Source organism: Eucyclogobius newberryi, unplaced genomic scaffold (genome assembly GCF_026437365.1).
Source record: "Eucyclogobius newberryi isolate DKJ021-1_F unplaced genomic scaffold, fEucNew1.0.hap1 SCAF_5, whole genome shotgun sequence".
Taxonomy (NCBI): Eukaryota; Metazoa; Chordata; class Actinopteri; order Gobiiformes; family Gobiidae; genus Eucyclogobius; species Eucyclogobius newberryi.
This window is the reverse complement of record NW_027316167.1, coordinates 11,051,123-11,075,156: the sequence shown is the minus strand read 5'-3', so window position 1 is coordinate 11,075,156 and position 24,034 is coordinate 11,051,123. Positions and strand designations below refer to the sequence as shown.

General features: G+C 42.9%; 1 protein-coding gene across 1 annotated transcript in view; it reads right to left on the bottom strand.

Moving 5' to 3' along the window:
• The window catches only part of fbn1 (fibrillin 1), a 142,965-nt gene that overhangs the window by 84,040 nt on the left and 34,891 nt on the right, over positions 1-24,034 (bottom strand). The window contains exons 7-9 of the mRNA XM_072465628.1: positions 11,865-12,062; positions 9,371-9,496; positions 7,957-8,082 (exon numbers count right to left, since the gene is read on the bottom strand). Of these exons, the coding sequence (XP_072321729.1) occupies positions 7,957-8,082; positions 9,371-9,496; positions 11,865-12,062 (450 nt within the window). The remainder of the gene's footprint in view (positions 1-7,956; positions 8,083-9,370; positions 9,497-11,864; positions 12,063-24,034) is intronic.

Sequence of the window (24,034 nt, the reverse complement as noted above, 5' to 3'; positions counted from 1 at the left end):
TATAAACATGAAAAGCATCAAATCTACAGTGCCTTTGAAAACAAAAATGCCTTTGAAGTATTATAATCTTCTATAGATTATCAACCAAAAATAATGTTGAGTGGATTTTATTATTTTTATTAAGGAGAGATGGAATAATACTTTGATAGTGCAGTAAAATAGATTTGGACTACTATACAAAGGGTAAAAGCCCCCTTTTTTTCAAATTAACTCAACTCAATTCAATCCGCAAACTTTTGGTGGTAAGTTTGGCTGCTCAAATATGGAAACAATTATAATCAAGATTATTTAAACTATAATTGAAATCATGATTATTCAGACGATTATCAGCAGCAATGAAAGTGACATAGCTCTACAACTCTACAAGTTGACAGGACATAATGTGTGCATGGAACACACTTAAGAGCTAATGTTGATAATCTCGATTACATCATTTGAATGGTCGATAAGAGCAGTAATCATAATTAAAATGTTATTAATTACACAGCCTTAGTGGTAAACAAACTCTGAGGACATAACAACTGTGCACACGGTTTGACTTTGGGATCAAACCAGCAACCCTCAAGTTTGTGGGCGAATGCTCTAATCATTGAGCCACTATCTTTTCTATTCATGGGTTTCAGCTTCTTATTCACAGGCAATATTTGGATAAATGTAATGCAGCAACATTTACCATTTTTCTCCAATCTAAATGGACTGTTTTGTCTGTAAATCATCTGTTTCCTTTGTAATGCCTCAGATGCCTTGTCATGTTGTGTCCGTTCTCTATTAGATTCCATATTCAATGTCTTGTAACGTCACGTTATGAATCTGTTGTTGTCTAATTTAACGGTTTTAAAAGGTTTCATTCATATTTACGCAAAGCAATTTTTCATCTCTCTGAAACCCATGAATAACAAAGCTTGAGTCCTATTACTGAGCTACAACAATAACCAAAACAAAATGCTCTTCGAGGGGCTGTACGACTTCTTTGCAGGATGGAAACTCATATTTCTGGAGCTAAATCCTCAGACATTCCTCTCTCACAAACATCCTCTTCTGGGGGGTAAGCAGAGCACGCACATGTGAATACGTGGGTGTATTAATGCTCCTCGCTGACCCAAATTCTTCCTGAGTCTGTTTTGGGTCAAATTGAGCAAAACGTGAAGGATTTGTAATGCTTTCTGGTGATTTGTCTGGGTGTGGTTGGATATGTTGTTCTTGTTTTGGGGTATTTTGATGTTCCGATAAATCATGCAATGGGAAAATCTGTGCAATAGCGAAAAATGAAAAAAAGAAACAAAGTGATCGCTAACAACAGAAGTGACTATGGGAATGAAAAATCACTCTAATCACAAGAAAGACTTTACTCATTTGCAATAAATGAGGCAATAACTAGGCCTGTATTAGACAGCAAACATGCATAACATGAAAAACACTTGCTTTTGTGGGTGCTGCAGTGAATGTCCTGACAGTTTTCTATTGGAATTCAAAACTAGTGCGCAACCAATATATTCGCTGTGAGCAATCGTTTTGTCAATATCACACCCTGGACTTGCATAGTTTATTTGAAAGCCTGGACCCTTGGATGTTGGCAACAGCTACATGCAACGTTCTGCTCTCCTGGTCGGTTTCACGCCCAGCATTTCTCATTCAACTAGTGGTAGTAATCAGAATCAGAATCAGAATCAGAAAGGTTTTATTGCCTGAATCCACAAACATAGGAACTTGTTTTGGTGATTCGGTGTAACATAAAACAATGCTGCTCCAGTGCATTCAGAGCGCCATAGATTCACAAACGAGCCGCACGCACCACGAGCGAGCGGCTCCGCTTCTCCTCCGCTGCACCGGCGTTTCCGTGTCCGATCACCGGCTCCACCACGAGCGGCACGCACCGCCACGAGCCGCACGCGGCTCCGCTTCTCCTCCGCTGCACCGGCGTTTCCACGTCCGATCACCGGCTCCACCACGAGCGGCACGCACCGCCACGAGCCGCACGCGGCTCCGCTTCTCCTCCGCTGCACCGGCGTTTCCACGCCCGAACACCGGCTCCGCGCTCCCGCACCCGCCGCCCCGGAGGTCTGTACTTGGGCGAAGGTGTGGCCCCAGCCCGCCACAGGAGCAGACACGGAGAGCGGGGCACCGGCTCCACCCGGAGAAAAGCAGCCCCATACAACCAAGGTACAGCCCCGTTTCTCTGCTTTCCCCGCTCCACAGACGGGGGCGATCTGGTCACAAAACTGGACTCAAATGCGTCTTGATTGGGCTAGAGCAACGCCGGCGTCTCGTATGTGGACTGCCGCTTCTGTCCCAACGTCTTTGTTTTGTTAGTCGTTTCCATTGTTTTGTTTTGTTCCCGCGTCTCTGTGTTGTCTTCTGTCTACATCCCTGTTCCTTAACTTCATCGGACATTACTGCACCGTCCATCGCTCATCTCCTCCCTCACTCCTGGACTATCTACTGCCCTAGCCGCCAGCTAACAGCTGGCTTAACACCTGCTGAGGTCCGTCATGGTATCGCGGGGCCTCCCTGCCGTGCAGACAAGGTCTGGGGCAACCAACGCCACTCACTCCACCAGCTTCAACACCCGGTCCACTGCTGCTTTTTCACAACTCTCTGCCCACCAGCTTCTAGTTAACCAGCTTCTAGCCACCGCCAACATTCTAACTGGATTACTCTCATCTGCTGCTACGTTCCATCTCCTCCTCGGACTATCACTCCCGCGCCTCCAGGCCACCGCTCCACCAACTTCTCGCCTACTCACCTACACCGCTGCTGACCTTCACCTCCTCAACCATAACCACCGTCTTCCAGCTGCTGCTGCCTCTGCAGCTAGCTCAGCTGGGATCCTGCTGTAGCTGGCCCCGCTACATCCACCGGGGCTCTGGTCTCTCCCATAACCAACACTCCAACGACGGCTCACCTATCCCCTCACTCTGGACTAGTTTTTCGCCCCCCCCGTCACCCCCACCTGCCGCACTGCCAACCTCAGCAACCTCCGCCCCGCCACCCCTGCGCCCCCATCCATCTCCGCGCCCCCATCCATCTCCCTTGCACTGCTGAACTGCCGCTCCCTCTCCAACAAATCACCTGTTATATCTGAACTGCTACTGGACAATAACATTGATCTGCTTCTCCTCTGTGAAACATGGCAACAGCCCCTGGACTTCTATGCTCTCAACCAAGCCACTCCCTCCAACTACACTTACACTGCCAAACCCCGCCTCTCCGGGCGTGGGGGAGGTCTTGCTGTTATTCATAAAAAATCTACATCCATCACTGAACTGAACCTCAACCTTCCATCCATCTCATCATTTGAATACCTCGCCTTCTCCCTCCCCAACTCTATCACCGCTATCCTGATCTATCGTCCCCCAAAGCCCCACCCCTCTTTCCTCACTGAATTGTCCGAACTCCTCACCATCGCATCCTCTCTCTCTGCCCGCCTCCTACTCACTGGTGACTTCAACATCCACATTGACTGCCCCAACGCCCCACTGACATCCGACTTCCTCTCTCTCCTGGACTGCTTCCATCTCACCCAACATATTGACTTCCCCACCCATACCAAAGGCCACACTCTGGACTTAGTCTGTTCCTCTCTCCTACCCATATCTAAGCCCCACCCCCTCCCCTTCCCACTCTCTGATCATCTCTGCATCCTTTTCTCCGCCCCCCTACCCTCGCCCCACAACCCCAAAAAACGCACCATCACCTACCGCAATATCAAGTCAGTCAACCCCCTCACGCTCTCCCAGCTCATATCCTCTGCTTTCCCCCCTGACTCCCCCCCCTCTTCCCCCGACGACTATGCTGTCATGCTCAACACCACCCTCTCCGACTCCCTTGACTCCCTAGCCCCCTGGAAAACCTCCTCCGTCTCATACATCAACCCCGCCCCCTGGTACACCCCTGAACTCCGCACCATGAAGCAGACTGGCCGCCAACTCGAACGACTCCTCAAAAGAACCCGCCTCACCGTCCACGCCGAAGCTTTCAAATTACACATCACCTCCTACCGTGACGCTTTCCAAGCCGCCAAATCTGCCCACCTCTCCACCCTCATCAACAGCTCCCACCGAAGCCCTCGCACCCTGTTCTCCACCGTCAACAAGCTGCTCCAGCCACCGGACATCACTCCACCCTCCTCCCCTGACCTCTGCAACTCTTTCCTCCTTGCCTTCAATGACAAAATTTCCAAAATCAACAGCTCCATGACTGTCGTCTCCATTAACTCCATCACCGCCCCCACCCCTGCCCCCCCCCTCTCCCTGACCACCCACCCTTCCCTCCCCTCACCACCTTCTCCTCTGTTAACTCCTCTCATATCATAGACCTCATCACCGCTTCCAAAACCACCACCTGCTCTCTCGACCCCCTCCCAACGACTCTAACCAAGGCCTGCCTCCCTGCTCTCATCCTCCATCTCACCACCCTCTTCAACCAGTCTTTATCCCTCGGCCATGTTCCTTCCATCTACAAACTGGCCTCCATCACCCCCATCCTCAAAAAACCCACCCTAGACTCCGCCCCATCTCCAACCTGCCGTTCCTCTCAAAAACGCTGGAACGCATCGTCGCCGCCCAACTTCACACCCACCTCCAGTCAAACAACCTCTATGAACCCCTCCAATCTGGCTTCCGCCCACTTCACAGCACTGAAACAGCCCTGGTCAAAGTACTCAACAATCTCCTCACCTCTGCAGACTCCGGGGCCCTCAACATCCTGTTACTACTAGACCTCAGCGCAGCCTTTGACACTATAAACCATTCCATCCTCCTACAAAGGCTGCGCCAACTGGGTGTTGAGGGCTCTGCACTTGACTGGCTCACATCCTACCTCACCAACAGGCAAGAGTTCATTTCCCTCTCCGGTCACTCATCCACCCTCTCCCCAGTAACGCAGGGGGTCCCCCAGGGCTCAGTCCTCGGCCCCCTCCTCTTCATCTGCTACATCTTCCCCCTTGGTCACATCCTCCGCCAACTCAACCTGGACTTTCACTGCTACGCTGACGACACCCAGATATACCTCACCACCAAATCCACCCAAAACCCTCCCCTCAGCCACATCGAAACCTGCATCTCTACAATAAAATCATGGCTCACTCTCAACTTCCTCAAACTGAACAGTGACAAAACAGAGCTCCTCCTCATTGGCACCAAATCCACTCTCAATAAAACTGGTCCCTTTTCACTCAGCATCGACACCTCAACCATCACCCCCTCTACCCTGGTACGCAATCTCGGTGTCATCATGGACCCCACCCTCTCCTTCACTCCCCATGTCAGCCACATCGTCAAGACCTCATACTTCCACCTCCGCCGCATCGCCAAAATCCGACACTGCCTCACCCTCCCCGCTGCTGAATCCCTCATCCATGCCTTCATCTCCTCCCGCCTCGACTACTGCAACTCCCTCCTCACTGGCATCTCCTCCCATTCCCTCCACAGACTCCAAATGGTCCAAAACTCCGCTGCCCGCCTCCTCACCCACACCCGGTCCCGTGATCACATCACCCCCGTTCTCCGCTCTCTCCACTGGCTCCCCATCAAGCAGCGCATAAACTTTAAAATACTCCTCCTCACCTTCAAAGCTCTTCACCACCTTGCCCCCCCCTACATGTCTGACCTCCTCATCCCCCACCGCCCCACCCGAGCTCTCCGATCCTCCTCCTCTCTCACCCTGACTGCACCAACATCCCGACTCAAAACTTTTGGCGACAGAGCATTCTCCCGAACAGCACCCCGACTCTGGAACTCCCCCAACCTGTCCGCCACTCTCCCTCACTCACAACATTCAAATCCCGCCTAAAAACATACCTCTTCACCCAAGCCTATGACCTCCCCTACCCCTAGCCTCCTCTACCCCATTGCCTACTCTTCTACCCCCTGTTACATCCCCATCTTTTTCTCTCTACTTCTTCTGTCTTGTTCATTTTATCTGTATATTAATGTGTATTGTACGTGTTGTCTGTAAATACCCCCCCCCCCCCCTTTTTATTATGTTCAGCGTCTTTGGGTCACTGAAAAGCGCTATATAAATAAAAGTTATTATTATTATTATTATTATTAAAACAACCTATATAAAACTAAAACGAAAAACAACTATTGCGTCGGGCTTGTAGTAGATCAAATAAATGATTGACTGACTAAAGACATTCCCTGTGTATCAGTTCATTGACTAAAAGGGGATGAGGCATTGTGCTGGAGCAAAAACTCTCCTAAAGATCTCTTAAACGACTTTGTGCACGGAGAAGTACAGCATTTTAAGTGAATCATCAGATTAAACTGTCAAGTCGCTCCAAAAACTCCATCCAAGCCACTCCATGCTGTCTCCGCTCTGCTGCTGTGCATGTAACGCCACTAATATCTACTAAAATAAACTAAACCTGGACTAGATCAGAACTAATCAAGGACAAAACAGGACCAAACTAAATCCAAAATGGGCTCAATTTAGGTCCAAATAACGTCAACTGTAAGCACACAGACATAATAAACGATTAACTGACTAAACTTTAGGACTAGAGGCTTACTGACCACCACCAACACTCACTAACACAGCACTTTCATACTCTGTGAGGTGGGCGACGCGTCTCCAATGCTTTTAGTTTATCTGAAAAACCTCATCGTCTTTCTCAGATGTCTGTGATTACCTCTGTTGTGTTTATAAAGTGGACCCATCTGATGCTTGTGGAAAAACAATCGTCGGACGGCTGACCTAAATCCTCTCGACTGGAACCTGCTCTTTCTTTCGGTGCCAGGAATGAAAGAAAACCCAAGTGGACTGGAAAGTCAAACACATTTTAAACCGGACACTGCAACACTGCTTTGATATTTGCAACTAGCCGTGACCAGAAAACATTGCAAATAGACATAGCGTTCAAAGGTTTTTTTCTGCAGATCTAATTTGTATTGCGATAGAAACATCAAGACATTGTTGTAAAGTGGGTCCCACAATCTGACTCAACAAGAACAGAACAACGTGCCACGAACCAAAGCAAAGACGTCCAGTTCTTTGTTTTGACCAACAGATTTCCTTGCAACGGGAAAAAACACTGGCAATAACCATGATATTATAATGTTATAATATAAACTATTTTGGACTGAATCCAACACTTCAGGGGGCCAAGTTCACACAGTTCTAACCAACCTGCAATGAACGATCATTTTACTAATCAATTCATCTGGCAATTATTCTGTCGATTAAACAATTAGTGAAATGACTGCAAATATCAGATTTTTACCAAATTTGACCCAGAGGAAGTATCGTAAAGATGATGCTGCTTGTGGTCGTTCTGATACAGTATTTTAGAAATAAACTAGATTTTTAAATCAAAATCACTAAAAGTACACGTGTCCTGTGTCATTTAAATGTAATTCCTGCTTTGTACCAGTCATAAAACATCTTCTCTCAGCACATGGTACATTTTGGAGTCGATTTATAGTCCAGATAATGATTAGTCGATAACTAAATTAGCTGACATTTATCTCAATAATCAATTAGTTGCAATTAATCCATTAACTTGTTGCAGCCTTAAGTAATACAATGTGAGATGCTAAGGCTAAGATGTCAAGTTAACCACAATGACCCAAAGTGTCGTACAAAGGCAACACGAAATTCCATAAACCTTACAAGGCACGTGAAAACAAGCTAAAATAATACTATAAAATGTTCTGTTCTGTTCTAATGCCCGGATAAAGACAATCCTTGAGTCTGGGACCTGCTACTGCAAAAGCCTGGTGTTCCAAATGATGTATTATACAGGGCTTATAATAAATAATAAATAATTACGTGGCATTTTGTCTATCGTACACTCCACCTTGCACCACCACATGCAGCTGAACTAGACTTCCCATAGACTTCCGAAACTAATCCTACTGAGTCAATAAATCATTTGACTTTCCATAGAAACGTCCTCCGCATCCATTCGAGCTGAGAACCGTGTCATGTGAACCGCTGACTTGATCGATGGCTCACCTAAGCACCTGGATCCATCCGCGGAGGTGTAGTAGCCCTGGGGACACTTGCAGAAGTAGCTGCCCACTGTGTTGGAGCATTCCCCCACACCACACAGTCCCGGGATGTTCAAGCACTCGTCCAGGTCTGCAGAGAGAGAGAGAGAGACGCCTCGTTAATCTGAAATTCAAAATGTGCTCCAACGAAAGAGCGCGGCGATCAGTTAGGCTAACATAAACCAGGGATGTCTGTGAAAGCAACTAAAGCCACTTGTTGGCACTGGCAGAGGAAACAGGGCATGTCACAAGATATTAAATTGCACTTTAAAGTATATACAAATCACAGTAAGAAAGAAGTGTACTGTCCTCCGAAGTTTTCCAGCATTAAAGGAGAGACCAGGACCCAAAATAACTATATATAAATGCTAATTAAGACCGTTGATAATGGAAACTAATTAGTTAGCCATAATCTGAACAGAACAGTTTAAAGTAGATATGACTACACATAGACATTTCTCTAAAACATAGTAAACATGATTATATTTTAATACACATTACACTTATTTTCCCCCAGTTTAATATTTTTTGGAGGCGTTTATACGTAATTGTACTTCCTGCTTGGCCATGAGCAGCAGAGGTAGACCTCTATCATTTGACAAATGATGAAACCTTTATTTTGTTAAATGTTTACATTTAAACTGTCAATTGTGACTGCATTTTTCAATGGGTTGTCGCTCCTTGATGACATCACAGAGGGATTCAGTTTCTGCACTCGGCTCCACCTATAATTTTCGACTTTGTCCATTTTTCTTCAAAAACTGCAACTTGACAGATGTAAAACTATGTATTTACCAAAGGGACTAATCCACCCGAAGTAATAAAAACATGCAAACATGCCATATGCACTTTAATGTTTCTGTAAAGCGTTTCGTCAAATAAAGACTAATCTAAAAAGTCTAATTATGCCTATTAAGTACTTCAGGATTAATAATAACAAATCCTGTGTTTGTTTACTGTATATTTTGTGTTGTGTTTTAGAGTAACCATGAAAAAGAGAACTCTTCTCATTGGGTTGTCCCTGTACAAATACATAAAATGACTAAATGAATATCATGGAGAAAATAAGGTTTCTAACCCTCTAAATAGAAATAAATTCTTCTTTAAGTCGTAGCTGTGCAGTGCTAAAGCAGGAGACTGGTTGTGTGTAATAAAGTTGACATTAAAGAGAGGCCAAAGAGTCGTGCGTGTGGTCTGCCCCTTCAAACCTGCACCAGCCGAGGTGACGCTAACCACACCACAAGACGACGGATGTGGTTTTCTGCTCCTTCATTAAGCCCTCTTTATGTGAAACCTGTTGACTTTGCCTTGTCATTGCTCCCCACACTCCAGAGTCAGACATGTTTTTGGGACGTCATGGTGGTTTGGTTAGAGCTTACCTTCACATTTCTGCGTGATCTCGTTGAACTTGTGACCGGCGGGACATTTGCATTCGAAGGAGCCCACAGTGTTGATGCAGTTCCCCCCATGACAGAGCCCGGGAATGGCCTGGCACTCGTCCACATCTGTTCACACACAAAACATGCAGATTTGACTAGACTCAGAGGATGGGAGTGGAGATTAAGTGCATTTGTTAAAAGAATGTTCTTTTGTTGTCTTTATTGTTTTAACCTGTTTTTTGAAGCCAAAAGATTTTGTAGCAAAAACCTCATCTTAAATTGACCAGTTTTGTTCCTTCAACATCGAGTCTGTGTATGGTCTTGTACAGTTGTTTTTGACTGAAAAGGATTCAATTATCTGTGTCATTAGGAACTTTAATCTTCTCCCCACTCGTCTTTTATGTTTTTGTTATTTTTATCGAACAAATATTAATTGTTAGACATTAATTGCTCTACTAACAAACACTGTCAAAAGCAATGACAAGAACATATCTTAGTATGTATTAGTGTAGTGTTTCCCATTAATAGAGGCGACTATGTTGAGGCTTTCATAGTCTAGAAGAATCAGAATTAAAATGTCGGTCCATTCACTATTAAAAAAAAAACTCAACTAAATACAAACGAAAACCTAAATACAGTATCCAGGAATAACACATTATAATAATAAATAGTTTAAAATATAAATAAATAAAATAAGAATAAAATAGTATGATAAATATGTTTTAACGTCAATTCAGTCCTTCACACCCTTGAATACGATCTCAAAGAAAAATTGGAAATACAAATGACATGCTTTTGTTATTGTCATAAACCTATAGAATATATTGAATCTGTAATCAATGCTTTTTTTTGCTATGAAGGGACATTTATATTCCAAAATTGTAATTCAAATGAAATACTTCAAATATGGATTGTTTGGACCACCATAGCCTCTGTATTAACCTATGGGAAACACTTTAATATACTGGCAAATTTCACTTCACCTTCAAAAATGTGACTTTTTCATTCAAACAGTACATTTTATTTTACTTCCACATCAGATCCCTCTCCATCCCCTGCTATGAGTACACCCTGTTCTTGTGAGCCCTGTTTCGGGACGTCCCACAGAGAGGCTGTTCTGCCGGGACAGAGGCAAACGGACCCTGGCCCACCTCCAGCACTGACCCGTGACACCTCCTCTGACAGACCCAGCACCGAGGGCCGTCTCTGGGCATTCCACACTCACACAGGAGGCACTGGCACCCACCTCCGCTCCACCCAATTAGACCTAATCCTCTTGACCAGGCCTGAGGACAGCACCAGTGCAGACAGGGGCTGGCAGGGGCTGGCAGGGGCTGGCAGCGGTTCAAAAATGAATGAGGACTGACATTTAGAATTTCAAAACCACATAATCTCGCGCTCGCCACTTGTACCTGTCAGGAACGAATGTGAGGTATGTTCTCATTTAAAGGACACATATTATGCAAAATCATAGACTTTTCTGAGCTTATAACCATGTTCTATTATTGTGCTCTCATTTTTTTCAAGTCAGAAGGCACTCTCCCCTCCGACCGTCAAAAATACTTGTTCTGAATCTCCTCAACAACTGCTGTTTTTAAGTACATTAATATCCGCTAGACTCATTCCGTGCATTTCTATCGTCTAATCACGATCAGTGCATCTGCACGCTGAGAGCAGGAAGCGAGAGGCCAGCTTGAAATGCGTTGACATTTTTATCTTAAACTTTGTGCAATTCCCTCTGCAGCCAGTAGGAAACTCATGTCGTCCTGGAGGTAACAGCAGAGATCTAAATGTTGTTTGTTTTGTTATAAATTCTTTTAAAAGGTACTCAAGTTCATGTTTGATAAACATAATTATATGTATATAATGTATATATAATAATACAAACAATGCATAATATTTGTCCTTTAATTTTGGTAATAAAGTCTCAACAAATCTTCATTTTGAATCAATGTAACCTCATTGTTGACTTTCTGATGCACATGAACATTGAACATTTATAATATTTTACCTACAAGATACATTTTTCTCTAATTCTCCATTGAAATGAATGTAATTGCTGCTTAACGGGAAATGCTGATGACAACGGAAGAGCAGGTCATTATCAGTCAGAAGTAAAAGTGGGCGGGGCAGAATAAAGAGTATAACATAGCCTTTATCCAGACAAGCATTGCCTGTAGAAGGTGTTTCCATGACTGTGAAGATTGTTTTTACATTTAGGGAACTTCAGAGCTCTTTACATTGGTTATTTAATCAACTTAATGTTTACTTCTATTTGACACGTTCTATTAATTACACGGCGCTCCGTATTTACCTGGGCCTGTATTCTCTGGATTTTGATTCCTCTACCGACTTCACAGTTGGCTGTAACATCTACGCGAGCGTACAGGCCAAGTCAAAAGTCAAAAAAGCAGAACATGAATTATTATTGGATGAAAAAGAGGCCTGCGGGCACAGAAGCAGAGACGGACGGAGGCAAAAGGGCAGACTTTACCTTGGCAGGCTCCGGTGCGGTGATTTGGGATGAACCCTCGGCGACAGGGGTGAGGCTGGCCGGGACACATCTCACACGGGTGCCCCCATGCCCGTCCCACCGTGGCACAGCACAGGGTCTTGGTGCAGACGATGCCCGTGAGCTGGCCCTGGCACATCTGGTTATTCACAGAGGCAAAGCATGGCCCGGTTCGGTAGTCTGCGGGACAAAACAAAAGACATATTTTGAATTTGACGGGCATTAAAGCAGAGTACATACAGTAGTTTTGTGGTATGACTTTGTTGTTTACTTCTTAGGTACTTCCTTTTTCAGATACTCATACTTGGTAGGAATGTAGAGATTAGTGGGTTAATCAAGGATCATATTCAGGTCACAAATCAATCGTGAGAACTACAAAGATAATAATCGTGAGAATTGTAGGCAGCAACAATGAGTAAATTTTGTTGAATCGATACTCCAAAAATGACTGTTTATGTGACAGTTCAGGAAGTTAATCCATTAGACGGTTTAACGTTTGACGTTTTTTCTTTCTTTCAAGTGATATATATCGTGACATCTCCAATACTAAACATTTTGCTTTCTCTATTCTATTGCTGTTTCTCTTTTACAATTAAAAATGAATGGCAAAAGACTGTTCAAAGTGCATATTAAAAGTGAACAAAAAGCAATATAAAAAGATACCTTTTAATACCGACATCTGTATTTGCTGTATTTGCTCCAACCATCACCATTAGCTTGTATTTTTATTGAATATTCATGAAGTGAAAGTACATTTTCAAACCAATTAGCCAACGGAGTAATAACTGGTAGATTATCCACATGGCTTACTCTTTAATTGGGGGGCCAACTGCAGGTTTTAAATATAAAAACATGCACTAAATCGTTTTTTTCCATTATTCATTCTCACACAAGCCATTTAATCACTTTTGCCTTTGTTCATCACATAATACAACACAGAAGGTCTGACTATCGATGCTTTCAGTCGTATCAATCAGAACCATTTATAACCACTTGCCAATAAAATAATCTGTACCATACTCAGCACTCAATTTGAGCCGATGTAATACCATTCTTTCATGAAACACCTCGCCCAAGCCAAACCACTTTCATACTACGCCTGGGGTTAAAATGAATGTCTGGATACATTTCTACATTTAGTTTGACATTGACGCCGGTGTTTATCAAACGTAAATGCTCCAACTCGCGTACACAGTATGCACAGAATGTCAAAAAAAAATCATTACTCACAAACAAGTCGATTCAAAAGCTGGTAGCAAAACTATTCATTCGAACGTCAATACTAGGGCCATCTTATTTATTGTTGCACTTTGTGATTTTATCCTGAAAAGTCCTATATAAATAAAGTTTACTTACTTATTTACTTACTTAGGTTTGTCAAAAGTACAAAGAATCTGACAAAATTGTATATTTCCTGAACAGTTTTAGAAGAATCTTAAGCTTTATGAGAACTAGTATAAGACAACATGGTAACATAAAGAAAGTATTATTCTTTTTTGTGTTAAAAATGACTGTTGCTTAGATGGAAAAACAGGATCAGAAATTTGAGCCTATTCCTCAGTATCAAAATCAAGTTAGACATTTTAGTATCTTGACCAATCAACCCTAATCAATACAGAAGAGATCGCATGAAAAAGGCCATTTTTTGGAATATATTATGTTTAACTTAAATTAGAGCTAGAGAGAATAAATTGATTTTTTTAACATTGTCTTGGGGAAAAAAGGTGTTTTTATAATCTTTGCGTATCAATTTTGGCCTCGATGATGCAGTATTTCCCTCAGTATCGAGCGATTGCACAGTGAGATTGTCTCTGAGTCTCAGGTGTTTTGAGCATCTGTTCACACAAAAACTACAGATAGAGGGCCTGGAAAAGCTTTTGGAGCCGGAGACGGGAGCGGCTCCAGTGTCGAGTTAACGCTGGGATTTACATAACGACAATCCCGTCTGCTGCTGGTATTAGCACATCTCATCTCACGTCGGTCATACCAAGAGTCGTCTTATTTTAGGAGACTAAAGAGGGTCAGAGCTCTTTTCTGTGCAAGATTCACACTTATACGAGCCACATAAAGCCTATTTCACTTATATCTCACATAGCTGGACCGTGTGTGCAAGAAAACAGAATAAATGAAAGTTGAAGTTCATTATTGCTTGTATTATGCAGTTTTCCACACATTAATGCTAACTTATTCTAACGAGAAAATCGCAACAATGCAATGAAAACAGGTAAAAGGACCAAAAGAAGAACTGCGTGCCACAAATCAGACCACTGCAACTACTTATAAAACATTTTCCTTCACAATTGGATAAGAAAATGACATATTAAGCTTAGGGATGAGAGCTGATTGGCTGCACAAGAGTGGTCCGCCCTTTTTCACTCCTCCGTCCGAAAAAGCTGTTCTAAAGCTGTTCTGAGTGGCCAAAAAAACGTATGAATATTAACAATGTGTCAAGAGGTTTGTGAGAGCCAGAAACAGTTACGTCCTCCTTTCGCGGTTTGAAAATCAAGTAATGCATCTTTTACTTAATACTAGCGGAGCTGACGACCATATCTCAAGTTCATACACATTTTTGGGTTCAATCTTTGTCAATTCCACTTCGGTCAGCTTTTTCTGTCCGTCAATAAAAAGTGCATGAATTATCAGGTCAAGCTGAACTCGTAGAAGAATTTCAGAGGGGCCAGAGAATGATAGATGTAGTGAGAAGGTCATTGTTCATGTGTCACGTTGGACCCTGGAGAAACTGAAGGGTGTTCCTCTAAAGCGCATGCTCTAGTCGAGTGTTAAAAACCACAACAGTGCGAATATTCCTCCTCCGGGACGTCCCATCTCTCTGCGCCTGCTAACTTATTTAAACGCCCCTCCTTTGGACACAATAGAGTGCACGCCGCGCCTTAGCAACCGAGTCCCTACAGAGTCAATAGCAGATTATAACGCTTAACAGGTGAAGCGGCGTACGATGGCTAAACGGAGAGACTTTACAGGGGAGCGGGGAAGCGTCTGGCGCCAATCCAGAATAAAATGATTCCCATATTTTGGAGCAGACACTCAGAAGGTTTGCCGATGCTAAATCAACAGCAAAATTACAAAAAAAAGTATTCAAAGCATTTGGATTATGTACTATTCGATTTTCAGATCTTAATATTCAGGCTTTTAATGGGGAGGCGGGTGAAATGTATAATCGTTAATGTGCGGACCTAAACGTTAAGGGCAGACCAACGCAATTAATAAAAAATGTTATCGAGATTGAGATTTACTAGTGTGTAACAGTCAGTGATCAGCTTAGGCGCTTTCAATCGATAGGTCTACAGCTAATCCTGTCAGTAAAAGATTGTAGTTTGTAAGAGGAGGAAATGTGACTATTTTTGTGTCAGATGGCAATGATTAGAAGTTTGTATGCTTTGCACTTTTCAAATCCACGTCTAAGTCCAGTATTTATTATTAACGCCTTTTTTCCCGATTGAAAGACATATGTCAGTGACGTGTTAAGCCCAAAGACACAATGTCTCGACTGAGGAAAGTTGGATCTGAACCACCAACTTTTGCCCCCAATTAGAGTAATAATGAATAAACACAACTCAGACGTCCAGTGGAGGCAGACATTGTTCCCATTTTTGCAGACAACAGAGGGAGAGAGAGAGAGAGAGAGAGAGAGAGAGAGAGGAAGAGAGGGAGAGAGAGAGAGAGAGAGAGAGAGAGAGAGAGGAAGAGAGAGGGAGAGAGAGAGAGAGGAAGAGAGGAAGAGAGGGAGAGAGAGAGAGAGAGAGAGAGGAAGAGAGAGAGAGAGAGGAAGAGAGGGAGAGAGAGAGAGAGGGAGAGAGAGAGAGAGAGAGAGAGAGAGAGGAAGAGAGAGGGAGAGAGAGAGAGAGAGAGAGAGAGAGTAGGAGAGAGGGAGAGAGAAAGAGGAAAGCAGCAGAACAGGCGTCTTAAACAAATGGGACTTTGTGAGTGAGTTTCCCATGTGGAGTCCAGACCAGAGACCAGAGACCAGAGACCAGAGACCAGAGACCAGAGACCAGAGACCAGAGACCAGAGACCAGAGACCAGAGACCAGAGACCAGAGACCAGAGACCAGAGACCAGAGACCAGAGACCAGAGACCAGAGACCAGAGACCAGACTAGAGACCAGAGACCAGACTAGAGACCAGAGACCAGACTAGAGACCAGAGACCAGAGACCAGAGACCAGAGACCAGAGACCAGAGACCAGAGACCAGAGACCAGAGACCAGACTAGAGACCAGAGACCAGAGACCAGAGACCAGACTAGAGACCAGAGACCAGAGACCAGACTAGAGACCAGAGACCAGAGACCAGAGACCAGAGACCAGAGACCAGAGACCAGAGACCAGAGACCAGAGACCAGAGACCAGAGACCAGAGACCAGAGACCAGAAACCAGAGACCAGAGACCAGACTAGAGACCAGAGACCAGAGACCAGAGACCAGAGACCAGAGACCAGACTAGAGACCAGAGACCAGACTAGAGACCAGAGACCAGACTAGAGACCAGAGACCAGACTAGAGACCAGAGACCAGACTAGAGACCAGAGACCAGAGACCAGACTAGAGACCAGAGACCAGAGACCAGAGACCAGAGACCAGAGACCAGAGACCAGAGACCAGAGACCAGAGACCAGAGGCCAGAGACCAGACTAGAGACCAGAGACCAGAGACCAGAGGCCAGAGACCAGAGACCAGAGACCAGAGACCAGAGACCAGAGACCAGAGACCAGAGACCAGACCAGAGACCAGACCAGAGACCAGACCAGAGACCAGAGACCAGAGACCAGAGACCAGAGATCAAAACAGAGACCAGACCAGAGACCAGACCAGAGACCAAACCAGATTCCAGACCAGAGACCAGAGACCAGTCCTGAGTCCAGACCAGAGACCAGTCCTGAGTCCAGACCAGAGACCAGACCTGAGACCAGACCTGAGACAAGACATGAGACCAGACCAGAGACCAGAGACCAGAGACCAGAGACCAGAGATCAAAACAGAGACCAGAGATCAAAACAGAGACCAGACCAGAGACCAGACCAGAGACCAAACCAGATTCCAGACCAGAGACCAGAGACCAGTCCTGAGTCCAGACCAGAGACCAGACCAGAGACCAGACCTGAGACAAGACATGAGACCAGACCAGAGTCCAGACCAGTTAACGTGCAGGGTTGTGTGCAGTGAGAGATGGAAACCTGCTCCTTCATTTTTAGATGTAACTTCAGCAGTGTTTTTGTTCTCTAGTTCCCTCTACTCTTTCTCTTTCTGAGTCTCGTTGCCTCTTTCCCTCTTCTCGCTCTCTCTCTCTCTTCTCTTCTTCTAATATGTCCTCTGTCTCGCTCTCTTTCCCTCTTCTCTTTCTCTCTCGTTCTCTCTCTCTCTCGCTCCCTCTTCTCTTCCCCTCTTATTCTCTTTCTCTCTCTTATTCTTCTGGCTCCAGTCTCGTGTGCTGCTGCAGAACTGGGTCAGATCATTACCTCAGTCCCTCCTCCCAGACGAGCCCAGAGAGACTGAACAAATATGCACATCGAACAAGGCTTTTCAATGGAGATCTATCAATCAAAAGGTTTCAACCATTTGCTCAGAGCACAACTTCCATACTTCCCCTTCCTATTTCACTCCATAGAGTTTTTTGCCAGTTAAAAGTATGCATTGACACAGGTATTCATTAGCTGAGTTTGCACATTAATTAATTTTTCCTTTGTTCCAAAAAGTTAGAAACGTTAGAAATTATGACAACACTATTTACGGTGCGTTTCCACAGCATTTGCATTTTGCTTCACTTCACTTGACATATTTACCCCCTTCAGCAAATTTACATACAAAAATAATTGCCTGATTAACAGTGACAAATATGCACGACACCGGAGTGCAAAGACGTCGAAAGAGGGACAAAGACAAAACATGCTCCGGACTGAGCCTTCCACCAAGATGAGTTCAACACATCAATATCTTTCACTGCTTGTGGTAAAGTAAATATAGTGTGCACGCATGGAAAACGTCATTATGTACAGCTCTCACAGCGGGGCTTTAAAAGGTGCTCGTAAACTTGAGACTTTTAAGATCTTTCCCTTTCCTCAGCCGAGACGTTTTGTGACCAGTCCAATCTTCTCCGTGTAATAGTTGACAGTTGAGATGGAATGGCAAAGGGATAATATCTAGAGTTGTGTTCAAAATATCGATGCGGCAATATCGTACGGACTCCGTATCGATACGCTTATCGATGCTGAGTCACAGTATCGTTGTTGTTTTTTTAAAAAAAGATTTTTGTGGCCCGTAGGCTTTAAACGAGGTGGAATAGTACTTTTGATCTGCTGTTTGTGCTGCTCCTCTGGGCCGAGGTGAGAAGGAGCTGTGGACCTGAGCAGAAGCTGTGCAGAAGAAGCTGCTGCAGCATGTTCAGAATATGTTCGGGATACGTATCGTGAGCGTCTTGGCAATACCCAGCCCTAATAATATTGCAATTGTTGTTTAGAGAATATTGAGTACGTCTTTAATATAATGAATATAGTTACTATGACAGCAGAAAGAGCTGATTAAAGATGAAATTAACTCCCAAACAAGAGTCTAAAGTGATATTTCTTCTCTTTTCTGGTTCATTTTATGGTTTGTGCCATTCTTGAACGTCAACAAAAACATGATTATGACGACGCATTGAACTCAAATGCAGTTAAGATAAATATATCAAAAAGTTTGAAAAAAAAAAGCTACATTTTTGGGTTTAATAGTTTTACTTCCTGTTTGTTATTGATGACATCACACAAGGAAATTACCCAGCAACCACTGGGCCAAAACTCATCTAAATATCACAGTTTTTATTTGACAAATAAAAATATTTGAGCGACTATATTTTGTTGAAATATTGTTTAGAGAGTCAAAAAATTAAAAATATGTGTCTAAATTCTGCATAGACTTTGGATGCAAAGAGTGTCGCTGGTGTGATGTCATTTTCAACCAATTTAAAACAAATTCTCCACAAAGAGACACTCAATTGGTGTAAAACTATAATTTATATTTACAACAGGTACAAATACACCAACTAGAGTCAAAATTAGAAAATCATAAAAACCTGCCCTACCGTAATTTAGATTTTTTTTTTTTAGAGTGATTGTACTTTTTGAGCAGATTCTTTAACATGTACTTGTAGCTATGAATATGTATTGATGTGTGGATTAGATGCAATTGAAAATAAAAGCATTCAGCTTTAAACGGTTTAATTAATCAAGATTTGTCGAAAGTCGAAAGATATAAAATGATGCTAAAATCTGTACTTTGAGTGGTATTTTCACGCGTGCTTTATACTTCTACTGATTTGGCAGCGGTGCTTTAAGCTGAAGGCAAATGTGTAGCGCTCTTTGCCCCCACCGGCCGTGAAATCAAACGTTGAGTGGCGAACGAAGTCTCGCAGTCAGCTGAGGTGAGAGGGGAGCGGCCAGCTGCAGCTCAGGGGAAAATGGTGTCATTGCAGTCGTCATCCGAGCGTTCACAGCTGTGGGGATCCACCCATGTCCCGAACATCTGGGGCCCATCATGCAGTTCACACAGAAACGCGCTGACTGAGAAACCCAACGCACACACCGCCGCCAGGGCGTGCCAAAGAGCCGGCCGCAATCCCTTCGGCAAACGGCGACAGTTAATGCGCCTAATGTGGAAAGAAAGTGAGGCTCGAAAATGGGCACTTTTCTAATAACTCTGAGCGATTGTTTCACATTGACACTGACAACGTTTTACTTTCTACCATTTCCATCAGTAGCTTCAACAGCCAATCAAAGTCGTCTACCATTTCCACCATTAACTTCAACAGCCAATCAAAGTCGTCTACCATTTCCACCATTAACTTCGACGACCAATCAAAGTCGTTTACCATTTCCACCAATAACTTCGACAGCCAATCAAAGTTGTCTACCATTTCCACCATTAACTTCGACGACCAATCAAAGTCGTCTACCATTTCCACCATTAACTTCGAGAGCCAATCAAAGTCGCCTACCATTTCCACCATTAACTTCAACAGCCAATCAAAGTCGTCTACCATTTCTACCATTAACTTCAACGGCCAGTCAAAGTCGTCTACCATTTCCACCATTAACTTCAACGGCCAATCAAAGTCGTCTACCATTTCCACCATTAACTTCAACAGCCAATCAAAGTCGTCTACCATTTCCACTATTAACTTCAACGGCCAATCAAAGTCGTCTACCATTTCTACCATTAACTTCAACAGCCAATCAAAGTCGTCTACCATTTCCACCATTAACTTCGACGACCAATCAAAGTCGTCTACCATTTCCACCATTAACTTCAACAGCCAATCAAAGTAGCCTACCATTTCCACCATTAATTTCGACGACCAGTCAAAGTCGCCTACCATTTCCACCATTAATTTCGACGACCAATCAAAGTCGTCTACCATTTCCACCATTAACTTCCGAGAGCCAATCAAAGTCGCCTACCATTTCCACCATTAACTTCAACGGCCAGTCAAAGTCGTCTACCATTTCCACCATTAACTTCGAGAGCCAATCAAAGTCGTCTACCATTTCCACCATTAACTTCGACGACCAATCAAAGTCGTTTACCATTTCCACCATTAACTTCGACGACCAATCAAAGTCGTTTACCATTTCCACCAATAACTTCGACAGCCAATCAAAGTTGTCTACCATTTCCACCATTAACTTCGAGAGCCAATCAAAGTCGCCTACCATTTCCACCATTAACTTCAACAGCCAATCAAAGTCGTCTACCATTTCTACCATTAACTTCAACGGCCAGTCAAAGTCGTCTACCATTTCCACCATTAACTTCAACGGCCAATCAAAGTCGTCTACCATTTCCACCATTAACTTCAACAGCCAATCAAAGTCGTCTACCATTTCCACTATTAACTTCAACGGCCAATCAAAGTCGTCTACCATTTCTACCATTAACTTCAACAGCCAATCAAAGTCGTCTACCATTTCCACTATTAACTTCAACGGCCAATCAAAGTCGTCTACCATTTCTACCATTAACTTCAACAGCCAATCAAAGTCGTCTACCATTTCCACCATTAACTTCGACGACCAATCAAAGTCGTCTACCATTTCCACCATTAACTTCAACAGCCAATCAAAGTAGCCTACCATTTCCACCATTAATTTCGACGACCAGTCAAAGTCGCCTACCATTTCCACCATTAATTTCGACGACCAATCAAAGTCGTCTACCATTTCCACCATTAACTTCCGAGAGCCAATCAAAGTCGCCTACCATTTCCACCATTAACTTCAACGGCCAGTCAAAGTCGTCTACCATTTCCACCATTAACTTCGACGACCAATCAAAGTCGCCTACCATTTCCACCATTAATTTTGACAGCCAATCAAAGTCTGAGAGCAGATGTATGTTTAATGCAGATGTGTTATAGGACAATGTAGATGTCTAATATAATAGAATAAGTTTATTGTTTAGTTTATTTCCTTAATCCATTTCAATATTTAAACGTTCTACACTACACAGATGCTAATGTTAAAGTCTGTCAGATGCACTTTCAGATACTGTCGATATGTGAACTGCGGCTGTCAAAAGTATCAAAAAGCACATACTATATACTCATTTGAACAGGTATCAATGCTAAAAAAAACTCATAAACAGAACAAAATGTGGCCTTTCCAGAACATTTTTTGTAATGATCTTGAGCTTGAGTTTGAGTGTTGAAAATGTCCCGAATGACCCGAATAAGAGCAGTTTTTAAATCTCATTGTGGCATCAAACTTTGTGAAAATCAAGTATTTTCCTTAGTTTTGAAATCGAGTTTGACATTTTAGTATTGTGACAATAGTGTGAACACGAGCAGGGGGAACTGGGTGGCTCCTGTGACTAAATAGAAACTGGGCGATTATAGGGACTTGTAGTAGTTCTTGGGACCGTTATAGTACGCGCAAACACATATAAAGCAGTGTATTTTTGAGTAGAATCAAACTGTTTCAAGCTGGGTACAGTTCAATATTTTTCGAGTACCAGTGCTTAAGCAATACCTGGTTTTACAAAATTATAATCAAAATGTTCAGATATTCCATTAAATATCAGTGCTTTGAATACATATTGTACTTTTGAATCATTCATTTGAGGTGACGGTGCCTGGAAACAATCTAATGTGCTCTTTCAGGACCCAACAGAAAAAACGCCAAAAGTATTTATTCTCCCTGTGTTCAGTACCTTTTTCTTTTCCTCCTACCAGTTTGTACCGTTGTGGCTTGTCACAATAATTATAAACTTAAATAAATAATAGCTGGAACAACTTTTTGGACGGGGCTGAACATTTGTCATGCATTTGTACATTTGTTTAGTGGGAATGTTGCTATTTTCTTGCAGTAAGATCAGACTGGAGCTGTAAAAGATTGAATGAATAACTTGAATCTGAAAAACAGATTCAAAATAAGTCTTCGTTCTGCTGATTTCAACATTTAACGTTTAGATAAGAGCCGTTTTTTCAAATGCATTTTTGAAGTTTCCATCCTCCAGCCCAGAGCAATCATTTGTCTTTGTGCAATGTTCAGTTTAGTCAGTGCGTCTTTGTGTCCAAAAGCAATCTGTTCTACCTCTGTTAGCGCTGCTTTGAAATCCAACCTGAATCAGCATCACAGGCGACATGATTTGCAGACAAAGATGAAGATTTTTTTAAGTCTGCATTTAGCACATCGTTGCAACAAAACTGAGAATAAACTGTGACCAAACAGTTGGATTATACAAGAAGTAAGTTGAATTCTCCTCTTGATTTGTAAGATTGACTAATGATGAACTAGATCATTGGCCAAGAAGGTTTTGGACACAATTCTATTCTAGCAATTAATGGATCTGATAGATTAGTTAAAGGACTATTTAAGACCCACATAATCAGCCCTGGTTTTTCAGAGGTGTTAAATGCACTTTTGCAGCTGCTGAACTACACTCCTGTTGCCAAGTGGACCCCAATTTATACATTTTATATACCAACGTCTACATTTGGCAGTCTTCACCATTTATCCAGGCTATAACTCTCAGAAAGTGTTTCTTTATTTATTAGCGCAAAACTATTCCTGGATTGACAAAAAAGGGGCGTGGCAAAGCACGGTTGATGTAACCAAGTTAGCATTTAGCAGAGAGGTCGTTCAGTGTAGCTCCAAACTTTGGAAAACAAACTACAAACATGGCTGAGGGACGAGAGAGAGAGACTTTCTCCAAAGAGATAGAGGTCTGCAGAGAACCCTTTATACCAGGGGTGTCCAAACTTTTTCACTTAGGGCCGCATTTTCAAACTTAAACGGAGCAGAGGGCCACAAACGACCCGACAATGAAGTGAATTATTCGAAATGTTGCATTTGATTCCATTAAATATCAGTGGCCACAGTTTGGACAACCCTGCTTCATTATAACACTAAGTTGTTATCGTCAGTGTTTAGGGTCTAATCAACACTAGTAACGTTACTTTTTCATTTACAAATGTTCAGTTTATCATCTAATTTAGCTAAACAATTTTGATAAATGATTGAGATTACAATAAAAAGTGAAACATCAAAAGAGGCATTGACTGTAAAACAAATACCAAATAAAAACACAGAGTATTTCCATCTAAAAGATCCACTGTACTTAATATTAATTGCGAAAGTAAAATCTTGATTACCGGTAATAAAGTTGACAGAAATTAGTAAGGTAATCAAGATTTTACTTTTTAGGGTTTAAATGAGTTAAAACTACTCAAAGTATAATATAATACTATTATATTATAATATTATATTACACTTTGAGTAGTTTTAACTCATTTAAACCCTAAGTCCTATGTATTAGTTCATCAGAATGCCATGAAACACTTTAAAGTGCACCTAACCTAGCCTCAGATGCTAACAGGCTAAGCTACAGGCGCTCACAGTAAGAATGCATGTTTTTCAAGATATTTTTGGGGAATAAAAAACACAATAACTGAACAAACGCAAAACAGATCAGTTTCATGCCAGTGAAACTGATGAACATTTCAGTCGAGGCAGTAACATTTCCATGGCAACAAGCAGGTAGCGGACCAGGGGATCAGCCCTATGTTCCCCGAGACCTGGGTCAGGGTTATATGCTGCTATATTTTATGCTGTAAAACCATATATTTATGCACAACATTTGGGGCTGTGGAAGGGAATAAACGC